This window comes from Phalacrocorax aristotelis, chromosome 1 (assembly GCF_949628215.1).
Source record: "Phalacrocorax aristotelis chromosome 1, bGulAri2.1, whole genome shotgun sequence".
Classification (NCBI taxonomy): domain Eukaryota; kingdom Metazoa; phylum Chordata; class Aves; order Suliformes; family Phalacrocoracidae; genus Phalacrocorax; species Phalacrocorax aristotelis.
This window is the reverse complement of record NC_134276.1, coordinates 111,989,691-112,011,935: the sequence shown is the minus strand read 5'-3', so window position 1 is coordinate 112,011,935 and position 22,245 is coordinate 111,989,691. Positions and strand designations below refer to the sequence as shown.

Below are 22,245 nucleotides of genomic sequence, written 5' to 3'. Positions count from 1 at the left end.
TTGCTATGGAATCAACGGCAACTTCATGCAGAAGGGAGAGCAGAAAAACTCTAACCTCTTCATGTGTTAGATCTGCATTTGACAGGGGCTATGCATGAGTCCTATGTCTATGCTGTGTTATGGGTGGCCTCAAGACCATAATCTTTCTATTGTGACGCTAAAAAACCTGGTGTCAGGAGACCATCCCATAGATCACACCTAAGCACGATCGATACCTAGGATTACTTCGTAGGCATGCTTGGTGCACTGGGCCTATGTTATGCAGAGGGTGGTCTGAGACAGCTCAGTAGAAGGAAGAAGGGCATGGCATTTCCATGAGCCTATCTTTCAAATCACATAAGTGAATAAATGCAAGGTAGGTAAGTTTAAGGGTTCATCTGAAACATTCTTACACGCAGAGGCTGTACTCCAAGTCAGTAATTCAAAGCTTTGAGCAGATGTAATAGCACTGAACTTGTTGCTGTAGCAGACTTTCCAAGGACCAAATTAAGGTAATTTGGTAGTCAAGGAACTACCTTGACTACAAGGTAGAGATAAACATCTAGGATGTTGAGATAAACATTCTAGTTTCCACCTAGTTTCTATTTTTTGACCTAACCCTAACTCTGAACATCTCTCACTTTCTTAAGAGCAGAAAACTGATCCTTTCTTTTGCAAAAAGAGACAATGAAAAGAAGCAGGAGTTAAGGCTGTAGCTCAGTCCGAATAATCCAAAGGGCATGGACTGACCGTGTTGTTCTGTTCTCTCCCTGCCACACACCAAGTCCTCTCCAGCATTTCCCATACGAGGTGAACAGAGATCCATGGCCTCATAGCTACTAGTTTAGGCTTTCTAAAGACTCCAGTAAACAATGATGTGTGTTTACACAAGGATATTTTTTCTAGCTTTTCTCTGCAGCCATAATTACTAGAAATTCACTATAACAATAAGTAAATTAATCAGAGCTTTTATTTAAGTATAATCTCTTGATCTCACAAGGAGCTGACTTTTATTGGTCACTATGTTAATTAGAGCACAAAACCAGTTCTTTCAGCCAAGCTATTCAATATCATAATTTTAAAGAACATGAAAACATTTGGCAAAAATAAAACCTTGTATATGTTTTTTTCATCTATTCAAAGACAGTGTTCTATAATGAAGGAAACCCCTATTTTGTTCCAGTTTGTTGTCATATTCAGCTATAGCTCTGCTTATAGACAGCTTCTGATAAAAATGATCTTGCTTACAGCATTTAAACAATGTTTTTACCATATCACTTTTATCCATCAATTTCCAGTTGAATAATGCAAATTGACTGAAAGGAACAGTTAATAATTGCAGGAGTAATTCTTGGTCAAGTATAAGTACCAAAGCAGTAAGGCTGCCATTATCCCCAGAGAATGCAAAGCAACCCTGCTCGGAGGCAGCAAGGCTTCTTTGACAGAAAAGAATTTGGGCTCTTCAATTTTCCTAAAAAGAGAGTTCATTATCTTCATATATACATGCTGTTTATAAAGACAGATAAATATTATTACTCCCATTTTGTAGAAAGGTTAACTGAGATCATGACTTCCTCAAAGCCCAGCTTCAGTGGAATGTTGGACAAAACCTAATTCGAGCCATTATTGTTTCTCTTGAAGTAGGTGAATGTGTAAAACACTCTGAAAAGGTACAGTTAGAGAAATAACAGCAGGCTTGATATGCTTCAGCTGTTAAAGTTCTGTGGTACTTTAATGCTTAATTCAAGCTAAACATTAAGGTCATTAGAAGAATCTGTTGGAAAAACTGTTATGAAGAAGCAAACTGAGTGTTGTGTCTATCAAACTATTACCCTTTACTGTTTCAGATGTAACACTAACTGGATTGGAATAAACAGAGTGGAAAAAAATCTTGCTTAATTGACGTTTGAAAGTCAAAGACAGTGTCTCTAAAAGGAAATATATTGCTTGGATTCCAGGGGACTAGACAAAAATATGAAAAAAAGAACAATTAAAACTACAGACCTAGTATATTTTTATTGAAACTTTTTTTTTTTCAGAAATTTAAATAATACACAGTAAATTAGATTTGATTTCTGGCAAATTATGCTTTGATACTGCATTCAGCAAGCGCTGGCTTCAATCAATGTCACACTAAAGCTCTGTTATGCTAATAGCCGCTTGTGAGACTGAGCAGGATGATATGGAAATCAGATGGTTGAACATGAATAGAAAGCATAGGCCATGTACAAGGGGGCTTTGAGATGAGGGGATGGGGGGACCCCAAGGTTAATCACATCATGTTCAGAACTATTTTTACAGCACAGAACAGTATTCTACTGCAAGAATTAAAATGGAGATAGAAAAGCATGAGCAGTAGTGAGCATTAGTTACATTGTTCAAAATGGGAAGAGTGCATTCTGTTGCACTCTTTCTAGATGTCATTTTATGCATGACTGAATGGATCTTTTATTCTATTAATAAATGTATATGAGGGTAGCCTCTGCTTCAAGTGTTAGAGAGCTTTAGAAAAAAAAAGAAGAAACAAACACTGCAAATTATTTCAAATGGATTTCTCAACTCTTCTCCAATCTTAACAGTTTGCAGAATCTCTCATCTGATGGGATGGATTGCATTAATTTCTTTCCCAGTAGTGTTACTGAATACTAAAGGTTGCACTAATTCGTCAGGAGCTGATAAAGCTGCTGATGTAAAGAAGCCTGACAGAGACAGTGAGTTCATCCCTCCTAGGTGAACTCTGGTCACCTGATAAGAAATGTGGCAGAAGACTCAGAAGGGAAGGGGAAAATTACCACAGGAGGAAAATATGAATTTATAGCAAAAAGTATGCTGATTCCATATCAAGTACTAGCAACATTTTCTCCCAGTGACAGTTTTCTAAGCTGATTTTGTGATTTGTGGTTCACATTGAATTCAATGATCCTAAGGGAATTTTATTATCATGACTTGCTCACAGTGCTTGCCTCAGCCCAAGTGCCCTGGGGTGCACACACTATATTGCTGTGATTTTAATTAGAAGTAGATATTGTAGGAAGTTTTAGTCTTGCATTGCTACCACGAGCAGAAATGAATTTTTGTTGTTGTTGTTCTTGTTGTTTGGGTCCTTTCTAAACATCCTCAATTACCTAAGGCCACCACTATGAGACAAAACTCATTTTTCATAATCCAAACAATTTTCAGATAACAGAAACTTTAGTAATCTTTTAATTACATGTACTTAGATAAAATGTCCTCACACACCATGGCATATGAGACTTCATTCAAAGCTCATTGAAGTTGGTAGAAAATCTCCTATTGGCTTATGTGGTCTCTGGATCAGACCCATTGAAAAAAATAATATATTACAGGAAAAGAGTGACAGCAACAAATATTAAAGGGCTTAAATTACAGATTTGACAACCTTTAATTGCAACTAATATCAGTTGACAGTGAACTGCAAATGAAATTCATTACGAAGATTACTTAGATAAGCTAAAGTGATAAAGATGAGTACTTCATTTTAAACTGGAATTGTTTACTATCCATAAACATACTTCTGCGGCTGGTTCAAAGGGGTCAAGGGGAAAGATTCTGACTTGTAAACATTCTCAGCAAAACTCAGACAATGCTCACTGATAGGGGAAAAAGCTTTAATGAACAAGCAGAAACACAGTGGCTGCTAAAGCACCAAGATTCTTTAAGACTGAGCTCTGCTTCCGCATGGGAAGAGACAGCAGACCAACCTAATTCTCCCATCTACAGTCTTTTTCAGCATTGTACATTAGCAACAATAAATTAATTCCATAATAATCCAATCCTTTGAACAATCAGAGTTACGCCTGGTACAATACTCAGTAGCTCTGCCTGGAAGTCAAAGAGTCAGGGTGATAAGATAATGGTGCCTTCCCCAAATTGTCTTCTGACTTCTGGAACCATTTCAACACCACAATCTTCTTTTGCAAAGACCTCGAAGACTTGAAAGTGAGTATTTCGATGCTCATCTCAAACCCTTACCACAGTGACAATATTCTTGTGGCCACTTCAGCTGATCTTCAATACGCACTGATGCTTTAAGAAATCAAACTCAGTTCCAGTCTTACCAAATACAGATCAAGACCTGCCTCTACATTTACACGGAGGACAGCAGAAGTCCCCAGAGCTCTAGCTGAAGTATTACATATTTTGAAAAGGGAGGTAACCCTTGACATCATCTATGGAGTAGGATTACTTATTTGTAGGATTACTTTGCCTCTTCCGGATACTGGCTTAGACAACAGTTGAAGGCACTAGAGGAATTATTGAAAGAAAATAACGATCCCCAACATTTGTGTGTTGTTGTTGGTTAAATTTGTCTAGAAGGTCTGGTAGATATTGGACTTTTGGATGTTTTTGTGATACAAATATAAAAGAAAACTGTAAGACCCTACTTATATACCTTCCTATAACATCTGTCCTTTGCACGGCGTGAGCTGCCAAAAAGTGTGGCTATGAAAGTCTAGGAGTTTTGAAAGATGGTTTACAGGGCTACTATTGTTGATGGAGTAAATAGAGGAAACCAAAAAATATTTCGAGTCTCAAACACCAGAAACCCGGGCTTCGTTGTCAATTTTTTCCTCAGAAGTTCTTAATGGATACCGAAAGTGACGTTTGGTTCTTAGGACATGTAGTTATTAGTGTGCCATTAGCTATGACTAATGTTAAATCAAGGGTGTAGCCTCTGACACAGTACACATTACAGAAGCCTGAAAGGACAACAATTTAGGCCTATTACTAATTCAGATATTTCTTATCAGAGATAAACTAATGCAAGTTCAGGATGGTCATTTTCTTTAAAGTGAAAAGACTCCTCAATCTTATGGTGTGCTCAAGTGGTTAGGTATGTTCACAGACTGGGAAGGAAGTAACTTTTTAGCATGCTAGTTATGTTTGAGTTGCCTGGGAAATCAGTTTCCTTTTTTTCTCTCTCATGAGTATCATGTTAGCATAGGAATCTATAACTATTCCCTAGTCTGTATGAGTGCAGTTGGACTTCGAATCAAGTATAAAGATGTCATTTGTGTATATTTTGTTTTTCCTTTAGCTACGTTCCCTTCCTTGTTCATTTAGTGTGTTCTCTTTCCTCCATGATTTCTTCCTCAGGTGTATGGTTCTGCCAATAAAAACAAGGAATGGATATGTCGTGGGGATAACAACCGATTTGTGAAGCCACTCACTAGACCCATGATATTATTTTAAAATGGCACAGGTGGAGGTGGCAAAGCAGGTACTTGGTTTGGATTCTTCTGAAAAGCACCTTCCCATGACCTAGGGGAGTATTTGTAACCCATAGCTCAGATACCATCTTTACCATTGATACTGCTTCAAAATTAATTCTGCTATGTCCTGCACCGATAGATCAAATATACAAAATTAGAAGCACATGGGGAAAGCAGGGAGAACTTTTAGCAGATTGAATGAAAGGAAGCACTGGGGGAGAGGAACCAGTCTACAGTGGGGCAGAGGTAGAAGGCAGGGGGAAGCGAGGTCTCAGCAAGATTATTACCAGGACCAGTTTTCGTATAAGTGTCCTTCATGCTGCTCCTATCTTGTGGAAAGTGAGAAATTCTTTTTGTTTTGTTTTGTTTTGTTCTGTTTGCTCTTTTCAGATGAGCCACGTGAAAAGATAACAGTGTGAAAAGATCACATTTCAATCATTTGAGAATGCTAAACCTTCCTTCATACCTGGACTAATTGTTCAAATCTTCAATTTAAATTCAGGCTCTGAATTTCACATATAACTACATTTTTATCCTTCAGTTGTTCTGAAACACCGAAGCAGGTAATCTCTGAAAGCGTGGAAGCATAAGCATGTTTTTCTTTCTTTGCAAGAGGTGAAAGAAGTCTAGAGAATCAATAAATAAAGAACTGCTAACTGTCCTATATATCTTGACACATAAAATCTCTCTTTTACTCCTGGATGACCTAAAAGAAAGAAGGGGATAAATCTTCATGGTGGAAAAGATGCAAGGCAAACAATAATGGAAAAGGTTTAGTTTACATTCAAACTCAATTAACATAACTGCAAAATCTGCATTTATCATTTTTATAACAAAAGTTGAAGTACAAAAAAAAATTACTACCAAGGATTTGCTCTTCCTTCCTACCTAGGACTTATGACAATGAAACAAAACTATGAGAATAATTATAAAAAATTCCAACTCTGTTTCCTACATAGCAGAAAAGAAAGGTATCTACTTCCTGCCCCAAGCCCCCACCCCCATTTCCAGTGCTCTGAGTTCAGCACCCACCTTTCCTGACCCCTTCCTCCTCTTTGTTTTACAGTACATTTAAACATTAAGTTTAAATATCTGGTCTGAATTTCATCTCAACATTAGACTGTAGCCTGCTGCCCTTTAATCATACATCTCTATTTTATTATATCTTCTCCAATCATCTCTTTTAAGTGCCCCCTGCACCTTACAGACACTCCTGGAAAATCCTTTCTGGAAAGTCCTTCACTTAGTTTTGATATATATAAAGAGAAGTAGCACTGATTCTGTCTGCCCAATAATATACATTACTCAGGACTTTTTTTCCCCCTCAAGTGTCTGAGATTCAGCATACGCTTTTTGCTCAGATCAGATAGAAAACCTGTGCTTTCCTAAAATCTTAACACTTGAGCCCGCTTGGTAATATAAACTGTACCATTAGAGAATGGCTGGTGCTACTATACCTTCTGTGAGTTTAGCAAACAAAACAAATTATGCCAACAAAAAGACATGTCATCTGCCACATTTCCTTTTGTCATGAGAGATAGCAGGAGGGTTTGCTGGTAATGTGTTTAAAAAAGAAAAGCATACCCCTTGCTGATATAGTAAGTTTTCATCCAATGAATGAGGGTAATCTGGTTATGTCCTTCAACAAAACATGAATTCACATGCTGAAGAAAAGATCTAAGGAGACAATGAGAAGAGTAAAAGGCCTAGATAGGTTCATAGGCTACATCTATAGTGAGAAAGATGGTAAGTTCCTGGTTTGTTTACCCGAGAATAAAAAAGGTTGAGAGGAGATATTCTGCTCAATTGGGGCCACTGTAACGTGAAGAGGAAAGAAGTGAGGAAGAAAAAAGACTATTTATGATGATTGATAATGCTAGCATTCAAGGAATGGGGCATACAGTCATTTTGCTGTTGAATAATCACAGAATCACAGAACGTTAGGAGTTGGAGGGGACCTCTGTATATCACCTCATCCAAGCCCCCTGCTTGAGCAGGTACACCCCCTTCCTGGACCCCCCTACTTTCTAGAGCCCTACCCCATGGGATTCCTCCAAGCAGGTCTTTGAAGAGGCCAAAGTTGGCTCTCTTGAAGTCCAGGGTTCTCATCCTACTTGTCACCCTGCTTCTACCACGCAGGATTCTGAACTCCATGATCTCGTGGTCACTGCAGCCAAGGCTACCCTCAACCCTCACGTCCTCAAACCAGACCTTCTTTGTTCATTAGTATAAGGTCCAGCAGCACATCTCCCCTCATTGGCTCCTCCACCACCTGGGTCAAAAAGCATCTTCAATGCTTTGCAGGACCCTCATGGATTGTGCATGCCTCGTCGCGTTGCTTTTCCAGCAAATATCAGAGTGGTTGAAGTCTCCCATGAGAATCAGGGCCTGTGATTGTGAGGCTACTGCCAGCTGTCTGTAGAAGGCCTCGTTGACTTCCTCGTCCTGATCAGGTGGCCTGTAGCAAATGCCCACAACAGTGTCACCCATATTTGCCTGCCCTTTAATCGTAATACTGAAATCGTATCCAAACTGTAGTATGGCTAGCAACAACTGAGCAAAGAAGGTAAAGGGAAAAGTGAATGGATAAATGTATTGATTTCCATGCTCCTCTTGAAGGAAAAGTAAGTGATTTCTCCTTTTAGAAGAAGGAAGGAAAAAGTTTGGGGGAAGCAACACATCAAAAGACTTTTTCATACGCTAATCTTCAAAGACTTATGGAGAAACTCAGAATCCACTGAAGTAAGAAAGCGATTCCCACTGATTTGGGCATGCTTCAGAAAAGGTAAAAAAGATTTACACATTAAAATTCTGAAAACTTTCCCAAGCTAGAGTTCAGCAATTAAAAAAAAAAAAAAAAAAAAGAGGCCCCTGACCTTTGATCACTTCCTGCACTTGTGTAACTGAGTGTTCTCTAAGAGAAACAGTATGAGTACTGGCACATACTTGGTACATTAGTGGAATGAGCCAGGATGTCACAGTATGACTTGCTAAAACTTCAAGAACATACACTGACATCTTTCTCACTTATCATTGAAGAAAAATCCTCAACCAGATCTTCTGTGTTTCTGTTCTGATCACTACCTGGCATACCCAAGAAAACTTGGAGCAGCTGGAAAAGAAGCCAAGTTTTGTGGACCAGCACTGACTGAAATGCTTGGTGGTTAATGTGCTCAGTGTCCACTTGCAGACCCATTCTGGCCCATATATTGCAAACATGTTTCTATGAAAACTGAAGTCAATATAAGATTGAAGCATAAATTCAGCTAGCAGAGTTTTGCCAAAGTAGAAATGCTAAGGACTTGAGGATTTTTAGACTGGTCTTTAAAAGGCCAATAAATGTCAGAACAAATCAGCTCCATATTTTAATTTCTTCCTGGTATACAAATAAATTTGAATTTCATTCTGTGGCAACCTTTCCTCTTTGATCTATAGAATGTGCCTATTTTTAAAAAAGAATCATGCATTATTCTTTCACTTAAGGAAGAAACAAATCCCAAAAGCCTCATGTCCACTGGTGTCCTTACTCTCTTCTGAAAATATCTATAGGTGATAGCAGCAGGCAGACAGGCAACATACCACACTTTGATACAGATTTGAGACTTCTGTCACTGCAAGATGGCACTGTAGTGCCAAGCATGATCTCATCTCTTCTGTCACATACCAATTGCCATTACAGGTATTGTATAAATCCTCAGTGTCTCAAGTGGAGGTGATATTTTCATGAATATACTAAAAATAAAAGCATTCATCCTATATAGACTTTCCCTGCAAGAGCTGGAATGGAGAAGAATAAAGAGAGATCTTTCTCACCAATCTGAACTGTCTGAACAATATAATTTCAAGCCACAATGCCTAATACAATTTTGTTTAAAATACAGCCCTTTCTATTTTATATTTCATGCTGCACCACTCTTAATAGACCATTAAGTCAGGCTGATTTATGACATGAAAACTTCCCAGAGCAGAGTGAAATGCATCATACAATCACATTGCACTTAAATGTGAATAGACTGTACTTAATTAATCTGAAATTTGGAATTCATGGCATGTGTCTCTTCTGTTTCTCTCTTCTCTGATATGGTAGTCTAGTGAAGTTTTTGTAACTTGGTTGGTCTGCCCTTAGTTTCTTAGTTAACACCAAATACTTAATTTCTATCCAGGTGGCAAAAGTATCTAGCTATTTGCTGCATGTCACTTCTTTCTGGGAAGAGGCGTCATAACATACAACAATAAACTAAGTAAACTAGACTTACTGCAAGGCAACAGAAATGCAAAGAACTGTATTTTCACTTGGTTGTCACTGAAATTAACTTGAAAACTGAGTATTCTGTTGTCTGAATGACTTTTTGGATGATTAGTAAAAAGGTAACTGGAATGTCAGACAGATCTTCGTATATCTTCTATTTCAGTTCAAATAGAAGGTCCTCTGTCTCAAAGCATTGTAGCAAATGCTTTTGAAAAGAGGGTCAATGCTACTTTCAGTGGGACTATATGAAAATTTTGGGATGCTCCCAACTTTTGTGCTTCTTTTAACAACTATTCTCCTGCCCAGCTGCCATAAGAAATACAGCAGAATGCGAAAGTGAGACAATACTAACTTGCTCATCTGGAAAATTCATCTAAGGAGTGAAGTAACAGCACAAATGGTCTAAATAGGGATAAATACCTTGTTTCCTAAACCCATCTGTTGTAATCCTGTTGGAAATATTTTCAAAAGCTTATACATAAGAGAACATCTACATTAGAAAGAGGCAACCCATTTATTCCTAGCAGCAAGTCGAAACATGGTGAGTAATATGGCATAGAGCTGTTAAATTCACCAGCTGCCATACACCTTCAGCAAAACTACACCTCATTTTGTCTATGTAGTATATACCATATGTTAATAACTGCTTGAACCTAACATGGTCATTGGTAATCCCACTCCTGAATTTTCCACGCAAGCTGAAACTTAAATAAAAATAATCACAACTAACAGAATATAAATATTTGAAACAGGCAAAACCTGAACTGAAAATAAATATTATTCAGTTTGCAACAAGAACTGTAATCCTGGAACATTAAAAAAACATTCCTCTATTCTTCAGTGACAAGGCATTGAAACAAAATGGTTCAGTCTTGTTTAAAACACAATAAAGACAAAACATGTCTGCTTTGAATTGGAGGTAGTGATGAAAGGTAGTGGTACATAGATAATTCTCAGGTGTCACAAAAGAATAGAAACTTTTAAACTGCTCCCCTGCAGTTTAACATATACATAACTATAAAAATATACTTCTGTTAAAATGTCATCCTCCTAGAGAGCTTAATAACATTAAGTAGTGTTTGCTTTAGCTTCCTTTCTGTAAGGAGAGGTATTTTTGCTCTGCATTCCAGTTAACTTCCTGAACCAAAAAATGCTACCAGGTTTGACTCACCATTCTTGTCAAATGACAGTTTTAACAGAAGATCATTTGGGCTTCTTGGTGGAGAACTGGTGGTGGAGAGGGAAGTTACTTTGGTTTGCTTTACTGAGTTTTAAATTTTCAAAAAACAGGATAGGTAGCCACCTGCTTTGCCTACTCTTGACTGAACAGAGATATTTACAGAAATCAGTTTCCTTTCAGGAACACACTTGTATGGGATTCTATATGTTAAATATCTTTGGGGTTGGACTTATTTGCTTGACAATCTTTTCACAATTCACAAAGATAATAACTAAATTAAATAATTTGATAAAGACCATATGACCATATAATAATTATTATGAGGTCAACCATTCTAATTTATGTTTCCTGAATAAATCATGTAAAAGAAGAATTTTCTTTGTAGCAGATGTTCACTTGCAACGAAATAAAATAGCGTAGGCAGGGATTATGGCAAATTGATCACAGCATGGTCACACAAGGGAATCATATACCTGTACATAAAGTAACTTGAGACCAAGAGCTTCTGTACAAGCTTTGGAGATGGATTCATGGGTGACTCAACAGCCTGAAAAGTCTTAAAAAAGAATCAGTGTTCTGAAATGAGAAACTACCAACACTGCCGAAACCTATAATTTTCTTGTAAATCTCCGTCATTTATTTTATGTGGCTTTCACAGAGCCTGAAACAGTCTCTACTTTGTGATTTTTTTCCTTGCCTTTCTTTTAAGAGTAAGCAAACTGAGAAAAATATCTAGAAGTAAAATACTTTTAATCTTGTAGCATCTTCTTAGTGAACGAAGGGTTCATTATTAGCCATAATCCCCTCCCCACAACATGAGAGATTTACATTAGAAGCACACCACATTCATACCCTATCTTCTAAGCAAAGGAAAATTTTCATACGAGTTTACTCCAGTTTTACACTGTTACAATTCCTGGGAATTAATTTCTTGATAACTAGCATAAAGCCAAAGTAATAGAGTAGTGACTAGGGTTTAAAGCTTGCTATCAAAACCCCAAATGAAGAACAGTGAATTTCCATTCTGCACGGATAATTCTGCAGGTATGGATAGCCATGCCATGACTGTGGAGGTACTTGACTTGACTCCACATATGCTAGTTCAAGCAAGCTAATAAGCATGGGATCACCTTAGTTCTGGAAACAGAGGCCTAACCTGGATTTTACCTTTACGTTATTCCAACCACTCTTCCTCCAATTCATAACAGTGAAGAGCTGAGACAAGTTCAAACTCACAAACTTTAGTCAAATGCATATGTAACATAAGTTTTGACTACACGAAGACAGACCAAACCCCTCAGCAATCTCCATAAACTCCAGTACATACTTTTCACACTAATCCAAAAAATCAGAGTAACCATATTATTATTCTAACAGACACATCTAAACACAAACTACAAAAATCAGAGGGGCAGTGCAACTGGTCAAATTATTTAGAAAATCCATACAGGTACAGAGTAAACATCCGTGAATGAAAATTAGAGAATATGTTCAGGATATTTCTGAACACCAAAAGTTAATTTCAGCTCCTGACAGTTGCAATTTTTCCATTATGCTCAGTTAGATTTTTATAATTTTTCAGAAGTAATTTCAAAGGTATAGGAAGGAATCGAATTTTCAGCGTGGGAATTCAGAATCCAGAGGTTGTCTTCCTCTGGGCTTGTTACTCAAAACAGACTGCATCCTATACAGCGCATTCCAAAATGCACTCCAAGGTGACCCAAGGGCAAAAATAAACTATGAACTTTCTCAGCAAGCACGGAAATCTACTCCATCCCCTCTTCAATTTCAGGACTACTTAATTTCAGAACTCTTTGAAAGATACAAGAAAGACAGGACATGCAAAGCCTGTGCTTTTACTGCTAAGCAATAAAAGCATAACGAGCTGATCGTTTAGGGCCTGATAGAAGCTCACCGAAGTCAATACGATCCTTTCTGTTGATTTCAGTGGCTTTTATACCAGGCCCTTAAACAGACTGTTAAAAACCTCTGAATGAGTGATTTTGGCTCAGTATCACCACACCCACCCCGTTTTGCTGATTGGTGTTTGTTGGTGATTTGGCAAATGCATTTACACATAACACAGCAGAAAATACAAAGTTCAGAAATAGCACTTTGTCAGTCAAAATCACTTGCCTGGTGTTAGACAGTCAAAACTATTAAGCACTGGCTGCTAATTTCAGCCAGTTAAATGTTGTTGCAAATGAAAGATGAAGCATTGCATGAAGCCATGCTAAAATGGATAGAAGGATGGTTACTTACCAACGGGGCGAGCTGTTGACATTACAATGGTGTAGTGAGAACATAAAAAAGAAATTAAAAAAAGAAAAGAATATCTGTCAGAATGCATGACGTGTAATGTTACCTTCCACTCTGGATACTACCATGATTTCTAACCCCTCAAATGACGGCCTAAGTTTAATGTTTACTGTTGTTACTGTTTAGTCACGTGCCACTATCATCACATTTACTTGAGCATAGCATCTGAACAAGCTGACTGGAACCATTCTCTGAGAAACATTTTTATTATCTTCACATGCCATCATCAAGTATCATTGTTAATGCCTGATAAAAGAAAGATTGCATTGCATTAGCACAAACTTTTAGATCCCAATGAACACATCAATTTAAGCCTCAAGACTGCCAAATGTCATGCCAGTAGATGCAAAGTGTTTGCTTTCTGAGTCAAATACCAATTGAATTTTAAGCATGGCCAGTCAGTACAGCAGTAAGGGCTACAGAAAGCCCAGGACAGTTTTTCTCATTCAGTAACAGGCATGAAAGCTTACAGCTCACTGCTTTTTCCTCACTGACAGTGCTGATGAAAATATAACAAATGGGCTGAAATGGCCGTAGGGATTTCAGCCCAGAACCTCCCAAATTACTGCTTAGATAACTTCTACTTCCTAAAAAAATTGCTGCTGAATGATCGACAGGTTAATACTGTCTCAGGTTGATACCAAGACAGAAAGCTGCTGCTGCAACAAGTGATTTCTTGGTTATAGCAACAGCCCTTCATTATAGTTGTGCTGGGGAAGAGGGCTGTCAGTCTCTCTATTAACAAAATATAGACATCCCCTTCCAGAAGAGCTGAAAAGTTGGACATAAAATTGACTCCAGGTTGCATCTGGGTAGGCCAAACTTCCCTTATTTTAGCAGTAGAAGTAGTTACACGTTTCAGAGCAACAGCACACATTTTTTTCTTTTTTTCTTTTCTCTCTCTCTTGTTTTATTATTTTATTTTTTTTTTAAATCAACCAGCTCTGTATGCTTATGTGCAGGTTAGGGTCAAATGTAAGATATGCAGATCCAGAGGTAACACAGCATGCAAGGACCTTCTTAGTTCTCAACCTTTCTGTGGCTTTATACTTACTTTGGTGTACCCACTTCATTTAACTATTTCAAGCCTGCTGCCCTTCCTCACCCATCATCTATTTGACCACTTTCTGTCTTCTAGTATTATGGACATATTCCTTCTTCTGCAGAGAGACAAGGAATGAGCGATGTGCACCTTTCCAAGAGAGGGCATGAAGGCTGAGCCACAGAATTCAAATGCTGTTATTGTTTGTGACAGTGTAACACAAACTCCCTGACTGCATTGTCATCCCCTGCTTTGAGAAGATGGAGCCACGAATGGGGGAGCTAAGGATAATGCTGCTGTTGCCAGGTTTGTAGCTGTAGCTACATGACACCTGCAAGGACCAAGGCACTCTCAAAGTAAATTTTGAAGTGCTGTGTGTTTTTGTTCCTCTACATGATGAGTGGTTATGGTAAAAGCAGTTTCAGACAAAACAGGCAGAAGATTAAGAATTCAGAATTAAGGCTTCCTTTAATTAAAAGGACCATTGTTCACGGCCCCTTTAAAGTCAACGGGTGTTTGCCCAGCCCTTTGTTTTTGGAAAATTCAGAGTAATAACCTTCTCCATTAAATTTCTTGGCTTTTCTCATTTTCTGTCATATCCTGAACATTTAATATGCTTATAATATTGTGGCTTCCTTTGAGTTGGATAAACACTATGAATTTGACTATAAATGACAAACCCAGGGGGGGAAAATACCTAAGATAATGAAAACCTGCTTTTACTGTAGGAAAATCAATTAAATTATATATTTCCTCAGGTTTTTTTCACCTTAATTTCATCAGGTTCAGGGTTCAGTGATTTCAAAGGATTTTTTGCTTCAATCTATCTATTGTTTATATCACAAGTGTGGGTAGCAAATCTAAAAGGCTTGCTCCAGTAATGTATACACAGTTCTAGGAGTATTTAAGGGCTATCAAATTGGTTGCCAGATTTATTGGGTACCATGATTCTGCCTGTGACAAAGGAACAGACTGAGAGTATTTCTGGGAGTTCATTGTAGTGACTATTTTTCTCACATTACAAAATGGAAGAAAAATCTCTTACACAAGCATGTAGCAGGTAAACCTATTTCTTCCGCTTAAAACGGGAAGAGCTGTCCCTTATTGTCTAAAGTGAACACTGAAGTAATATTTCAGCAGATGGATTACCACAATACTCTCTTTTCTTTGTTATATACTAACATCTTCTCCCCCCCACACCGCCCCCCCTCCCAAGCCACTTGGTGCTTTTTTTTTCTCTTTGAATTCAGCAAATTAAACTGAACTGTGTCCATGCATTAAATGGATGGAAATGGAAGCTGGCCTCTTGGGTCAGTTGACCCCAGTTCTAATAAAGCAATCCACTGAGACTTTGAACATTTGATTTAATGTGTATGAAAAGAAAAGAACAGATAAAGCTAAAAATGTTTTTATTAACCTTTCACAGCTCTACTGAAAACCGTCAGCATGCACCACTAAACTGTGAAATAGCGTCTGCATGATATCCATTGTGCCAAATTGCTGCTTATCTTTTGGAATGAAGTAATAACGATTATATGCTATTTACTCATATGGAAATATTAGCCTAAAAACTTTTTCTCTCCCCACAATCTTTAGCATGTCTATATCTACTGTCACAAAAGACATTTTGGCAACTCATTATTCTACTGGTCTCAAAACCTCCTTACCACATCAAACAGCAGCACATAAACACTGAGTGGATACTAGAGACCAAGAATATTTTAGGAGACAATATGTTAGTCTTTACCTTGTAATACTTACAAAATTTTTTTAGGATTTTCATTTTCCTTTGGCTGGGGTTTATCTTTCAGATAAAGAGTAATGGTAGAGAGTTTAATTATGGCAGAGCTAATTGCATAAGAATACTATCTGAATTATGTTTGGCATTAATAAACATAGCTACTTACTATACTTCTTATACCTATTAGAGAAAGGAAGTTGAGTAATAGCCTAAACTGATGGCTCACGTATTAAAGTCTATGCTCACAGTTATGTAGTGCTTGATTATGCACATATATACACATACATATATATATATATATATGCATCTGTTCCTCAATCAAGAACACTGGAACAGCTCTTTAACTTCAGGGAGATCCTATCCTATTGGAGTAAATTAAAATTTTGCCTGAGATATCAACAGCACCAGGATTTCACCTCTAAATCAGTGCAGTACCCTCAATTGCAAAGGGTATGTGAAACCCAAACGAGGACAGGTAAGGATGTGGCCCCTTTTGTCAGAAAGCAATTTCTCCCTATAGGACGCAGGCCCTCCCTCCATGGGATCGCTCACCTCGCACAGTGAGGGTAGCAGAGGCTTCCACTTTTCCAACTCGATTCTCAGCAATGCATGTGAAGGTTCCTTCATCTGTGCCCATGGCCTTCTTAATGCGCAAAGTGTAGTCATCTTTGATGTCATACCTGCGTTACAGAAGAAGAATGAAAACTCCTTCTGTGGACAACAGAAATGAATGAAAACTCTCACCTGGAATATGCCAGCCTGAATCTATTTTGGAGCCAACTTTGGAAGATAAATTAGTATCTAGCATTAGATAATTCCACCAAGCATTAATCTTCATGACATTTTTATTGCACTCTGCATTAGTTAGGAACTTTACATAAAATTAGTATTGCTATGTTCACTCAGTATTAGGGCTTTATTAATAATATCATTCACTTTGTCCTTGATATAGAGCAATAAGATAAAATTAAGCTATCAGACATCAGTTATCAATACATGACAGCTCAGGTTTATCATGCCTTTAACTATGTGAGCTACACATTTTACCTTTTGCTGATTTGGAAATTTCCCTTTATATATACTTTTTCTCTACAGCAGCAACCCCTTAGGGAAACTGTGAGCATGTTGGTAGGATCTGACACTACACTCTTAGAAAAAATAAAAAATATATTTAAGCTTTGGAAGGTGACATTTATTAAAGAGGTACATTAAAGGAGATTTATCAATTTCACAGAAATACAACAAAATGATTCAGTAAGGTTGAACAATAACATTTTCTCTTTCTTAAAAGAAATTAGGAACAATTCAGTTATGCTTTGTCCATTTCCTTATTTCTACTGTTGCAATAATTCTAAAACTATGAGGATGTGTAAAACTTGAAATAATACAAAGTACTTCAGCATGCAGCGTACATTCATTCTCAAGGCATTTAGAGTGCTTACACCTAGAAAAAAATTTTCAGTTAAATTGTTATTATCCTGCAGAAGTCATGTTTAACAAACTATTTTAGGCTCTAATCCAAAGCTCATTAAAGTCAATGGGAGACTTTCTAATGCATGAAATTTCTTTGGCTCCCAAATCAGGAAAACCCTGGTTTTCAGCATGGATATTTTACTCTTTTGTAAAATTATTTTCAAGAACACTTCTTCTAGACGTAATAAGACCATGATACCTCAATTAAGTTACCTTGAATCTAGAATTAAGACTCAGATTCTCATGTGAAATAGGAACTTGAAACTAAAGAAAGATTGAGACTTCAGGAGACATCAATACTCTTTCTCACGGTATATACACTCATGACATAACTTCTGATTAATTTACCTTCTTTTTGTTATACAGTAAAGACCTTGTAGACTTGTTCAGAAAGCATACTGAAATCGTTTGGAAGAGCACCCTTAAATGTTTTGATGAATAGAATGTAATGCAATTAGTTACAGGAATGTTGGGAGGCCCTATGAGTATTTTATAATACTTTGGGAATCTGGAACATTAATTTATGTGTATATAACATATATTGCTATTGGATCCTTTAGTACAGATTTGTAGAGAGAGCACTGTGTGCTAACAGACTTTAAAGCATCTTAACACAAAGGATCCTTTATGTTGAAACCTGTAAAGTTCTGTTACGTCTAATTAAAGCTCACAACATCAATTAGAGCATTACTAGCAATTCTAGGAATAAAGAGAAGTCAAGACATCTTTTCACACTCACCACAATACAATACAGCTTCATTCTATATTCAGTAAGTCCATTTTCATCAGTAGCAAAAAATAAATTAAAAAAGACCAAATTGAGGCTAACCATTCTGTCAGAGATAAACACAAACACATATAATACCCCTTTCGTTAGGAGTCACACGTAACTATAAGTATATGCAGTATCTCCGGTTTAACTAACAAATCAGAAATATGACAAGGGGAAGAATAAGTAGATGCCATGGCAAACTTCAGAAACTTTTAGGGACAATTTTTTTTGCTAGTGTCACACCATTGTGGGGGCAGGGGGGAGCTGGGATGCTAGAGAACTTAATATGCAGTTTCTGGAGCAGTACAGAGCTATTGCAAATACATTCAACAGCCATATGCAGTTGAGGCACATTTCTTCTCGACTGCTCACAAATTATGTCATTTTGCATGCTGTGCAGCACTAGTCAATTGCAAATAGAAATCGCTGTTTTCATAAGAGAGAAAAGGCAAATTGTATCCCTTAAAAATCTCAAGAACATGACAACAGTATCCCGCAAATATGGAGCAGTTATTTGTCTTGGACGACCACAGAGTTGCAGATGAGAAAATGCTTATTTTCTTGACGTGAGGCCAGTCCTAGGGGACTAAAAATATAAAGCTGTATTCAGCTCCTGTAAGGTGAGAAAACTAAGATAAGCCATAATATAAATATGATTTGGATATTAGAATCATAGTTATAAAGCTGGGCAACAATTAACCATTTATTTAATTTCCTTTTTTTTTCCCCCCCGACAAATAACATCCCTGTGGTTCACTTACCGCTGCCCACATAAAAACAGACAGGCAGCAGGACTGTATCTGACTGAGTGGCTGTTTGAACAGGGATGCAGGTAGCCTGGGACAGGGCTCTCCAATCTGCTGTGGGCTGCAGCTGACTCGCTCTTCTTCATCTCACCGATGTGCTGGTACCGGCATGCCAGCCAGCTGCCTTGGAGGCTTTGGCAGTCTTTATGCTTGCATCTGCCAATCATGCAAATTGTGCAAAGGCTGCTGGGGGAATGAGCCAGCTGCACGGCATGCCAGGACGCAGAGTGAGGGTACAGCCATCATCTCCCACTTGGTTCGTGAAATGGAGGGTGGCGTAAACGTGTCACTATCACGCCCAGTTACCAATTACTTCAAGGAGAGGTCCAGCTCTCCAAGGCTGCCTCTCCAACAAGGCCACACTGGGTTTTTGGACTACCCTGACAGAATGTGCCATCTAGCAATTAGGTTCATACATAGATGGACCCATGGGACATTATAACCATCTGCTGTCCTGAAGTATTGATACGTCATCTGTTCCACCCACACTGTCCCCAGAAGTCACCACAGTTCAGTGAAAAGCTTTGACAGATGAAGCAGGCAGGAAGGAGAAAGGAAGAAAACTGGCTTTTAGCCTGATCCATGCAGCACAATGAGCTTGTGTGAGAAAGGGACTGTGAAGTAACAAGGAGTGAATACGTTTTCAGTTTTTCAAGCATCCACTTGAACAGTCTTGAACAGTGTCTTCTCTCAGTCCCAGAGCCTCATATTCCCACAGCAAGATGTTTCCACCTGAGTTTCTGGAGGTCACTCTCATCTAGATTAGTGCTACTGAACACTTGGGAACCAGGATCAGGGCCTCTCTGACTGCTAATACCAGTCACAGGCAGAGGGTACAAGACTCCTGGGTTGATGAGGGAGTGGTGGAAAACCACAGCTTATTGGTTAAGTTGGTCCTTGAAGTTGCCGGTGCGCTAAGAAGGCAACGTCTTCAAAATATGTGTTGTGTCAAGAAACACCTTCTGACATATTGCCAAAACATTGCTGACTCCTAACCAACTAATGCCAACATTCAGCTAAAACTGTAGGGCGTCAGACATCAGTTTCACATGTTTATGGCCATCTAATTGATTTTAAGTACTTCTCTTTGTTAAACATTTGGAGGCGCTTAACCTTTCAGTTCAGTTTACACTTCAGCCATCAGACTGAGCTGAGAGAGGTCTTTTAAACAGCTACTCAGCCTATGCCTAGATATAAATCAGCCACTTTTGGGCACCACATTACATAATTTCTGTTCTACAAGTAATAGGTAGAGCAGGTCTGCCTTTAATTAACCGAGAAGGAATGGGGGCAGGGGACTGGAAAGGAAGAAAGAAACAGAGAAACAACAAGCAGATGAGAAAACACTGCTGGTGAGGAAATTCTAATAGAAATTGGGTGATTTTGAGTGAAATCTGGCAGTCTCTGGCACATATGAATGCATTCATTGTTGCTAGTTTTGATTAATGACAGTTGTACAATAGTGTGCTGACAGTCACTGCCATACAGACACTTTTTTTTTTTTGATATGAAACACTGCTGAAAATGCAACCCAATCAGATTTGGCCCCTGAACAACATGTGCTATCATCACTGTACCGTGAATTGAGATTGATTGGTAACCAGCTGTGACAAAGTGGGAAAAAGAGCCTTGTCTTTTTCAAGAAAAGAAAAGAAGAAAAATAAAAAACTGAATTGTGTCAAAACCATTACCATCTGCTCAACCAAATAACAAATAAAGCAAAACACATTAACTGTTTTTAAGTACCACAAATTAATGTACTGAGGTTGGAGTAATGCATTGGCTTAAGCATCTAAGAATAATCTTGAATTAAACTGGTTTTGTCACAGTTATCATTTTTTCCCCCTCATTCAAATGTGTATCTGTCCATACTCAGCAACCAATCTCTCATGGTTATCAAATTAAAAAAAAAAAAAAAAAAAAGAGAGAGAATTTACTCAACTTAGAGAGATTTAGCAATATGCTTTTTTTCCATTTGATATACATTTCACTGGGTGCTTCACAGAACCCCTAGAATTCCAGATTTTCAAAAAAGTGCATGCAGCTATGCGTAAAAATATATGCACCTTTTTGTTGTTCACATAGCAAAACTGTGTTTGCAGCTGGAGTCATTACATTTCTAGAGATCCAAGTGGGTCTAACTAACTGCTTCAGCTGTGGATTTTAAAGTTATGAGAATGTATTACTGAATTTAAAAAAATCCAACTTAAAAAGATATATTACTTGCTAAGGGGAGCTTGCAAGAGAAAAAGTCACATCTTAACTGTTGTGAACTGATGTTGCTGGCCTCAAAAATTTGTATCAGTTTATACCAGGCACCTATTTTCTCCTAAAACATTACTGTAAATAAATAATCATAATAATAATATCTATAAAATAGAATCTTTGTATGTAGGCTTTGTAGGATTTCGGTTTTTTTAGAGATGGCACAAAAATGACTTTGCTCTATTTTCCTTTGCCTGTTTGCCAGGCTATTTTGCAAATCACGCACAAAGCTTCAAGATTACTCACAACATCAATGATTAGGGAGCCGAAATAGAGAGATGCTACTGGCCAAAACCAGAGTAAACAGGAGGTAGTTAAGGAGGCTTAAGCTTCTGTCTCCACTTCTCTTTTGTGGTGCTGGCACTTCAGCTCCCATCATAGTGCCATAGCTTTTCACTGGCTCCTAGGCTATCTGCCAGATGGAGGGAGCCAGGGAGAAGCTGCAGTGAGATCGGAAGCATGAGCTCGTTACCTGCTTCAGCCTTGCGTGATCCAGAAGCAGAATGGAGAGCCTCCATTCCCAGCAGTGAAGCATCCACCCCTACTACCAGCTCCCTTACAGAAAATGTCTTTTTTTCACTTCCATCCCATGCACTGATAAGTAGAAGAAGAAAGAACCTATATGAAAGCACCTATATGAGTGACAGCTTTTGGAGGGGAAGATAAAGCAGTCTCTGATTTTCTTTCCCTAGCAAAACCTGAATCAGTGCCACAGAGAGCACGAAGTTATACATTTCTGTGCGCTGGTCTCAGATTACTCTGTTGCACCACTGAAATCAAGGCTGTTTCTGCTGGGTGGCTCTAAGACACTGCTTACAGCTATGATAAATTGAGCTACCAGGGAGCTATCCCCAAGGTGCTGACAGGACGGATGTCACTCACATCTACACATCCAGATTCCCATTTATTCTTTGGCTACGCCATTCATGCCAGAGAAAGGTATAAGGTAATGTGATATTACCTTGAATTTCTTAGTGCAAGGCATATATGCAAGCAGTCATGTAAAATGATTCATTGGCCTTATTCCAACAAACCAGAAAAAGAGCTAAGTAATACAGGTTACTATTCACTATCGTGTTTTTTTTTTAAATATACTGACAGCAGGTTCTGCTTTAGTCCAAAATCTTTTACAGGTTGTTATCAGCAGATTATTTGTAACTTCTTATGGTGGACACTCTCAATTGC

The 22,245-nt window shown here is 38.1% G+C and overlaps 1 protein-coding gene across 11 annotated transcripts in view; it reads right to left on the bottom strand.

Annotated features, from left to right (window-relative positions):
• Nucleotides 1-22,245, bottom strand: part of ROBO2 (roundabout guidance receptor 2) — a 472,649-nt gene that overhangs the window by 109,138 nt on the left and 341,266 nt on the right. For 10 of the 11 annotated variants that reach the window (XM_075102036.1, XM_075102044.1, XM_075102078.1 and 7 more), the window contains exon 6: nucleotides 16,297-16,424. In XM_075102036.1, the coding sequence (XP_074958137.1) occupies nucleotides 16,297-16,424 (128 nt within the window). Of the gene's footprint in view, nucleotides 1-12,904; nucleotides 12,942-16,296; nucleotides 16,425-22,245 lie in introns of those variants that run through there. The other variant, XM_075102120.1, reaches the window with a different exon arrangement.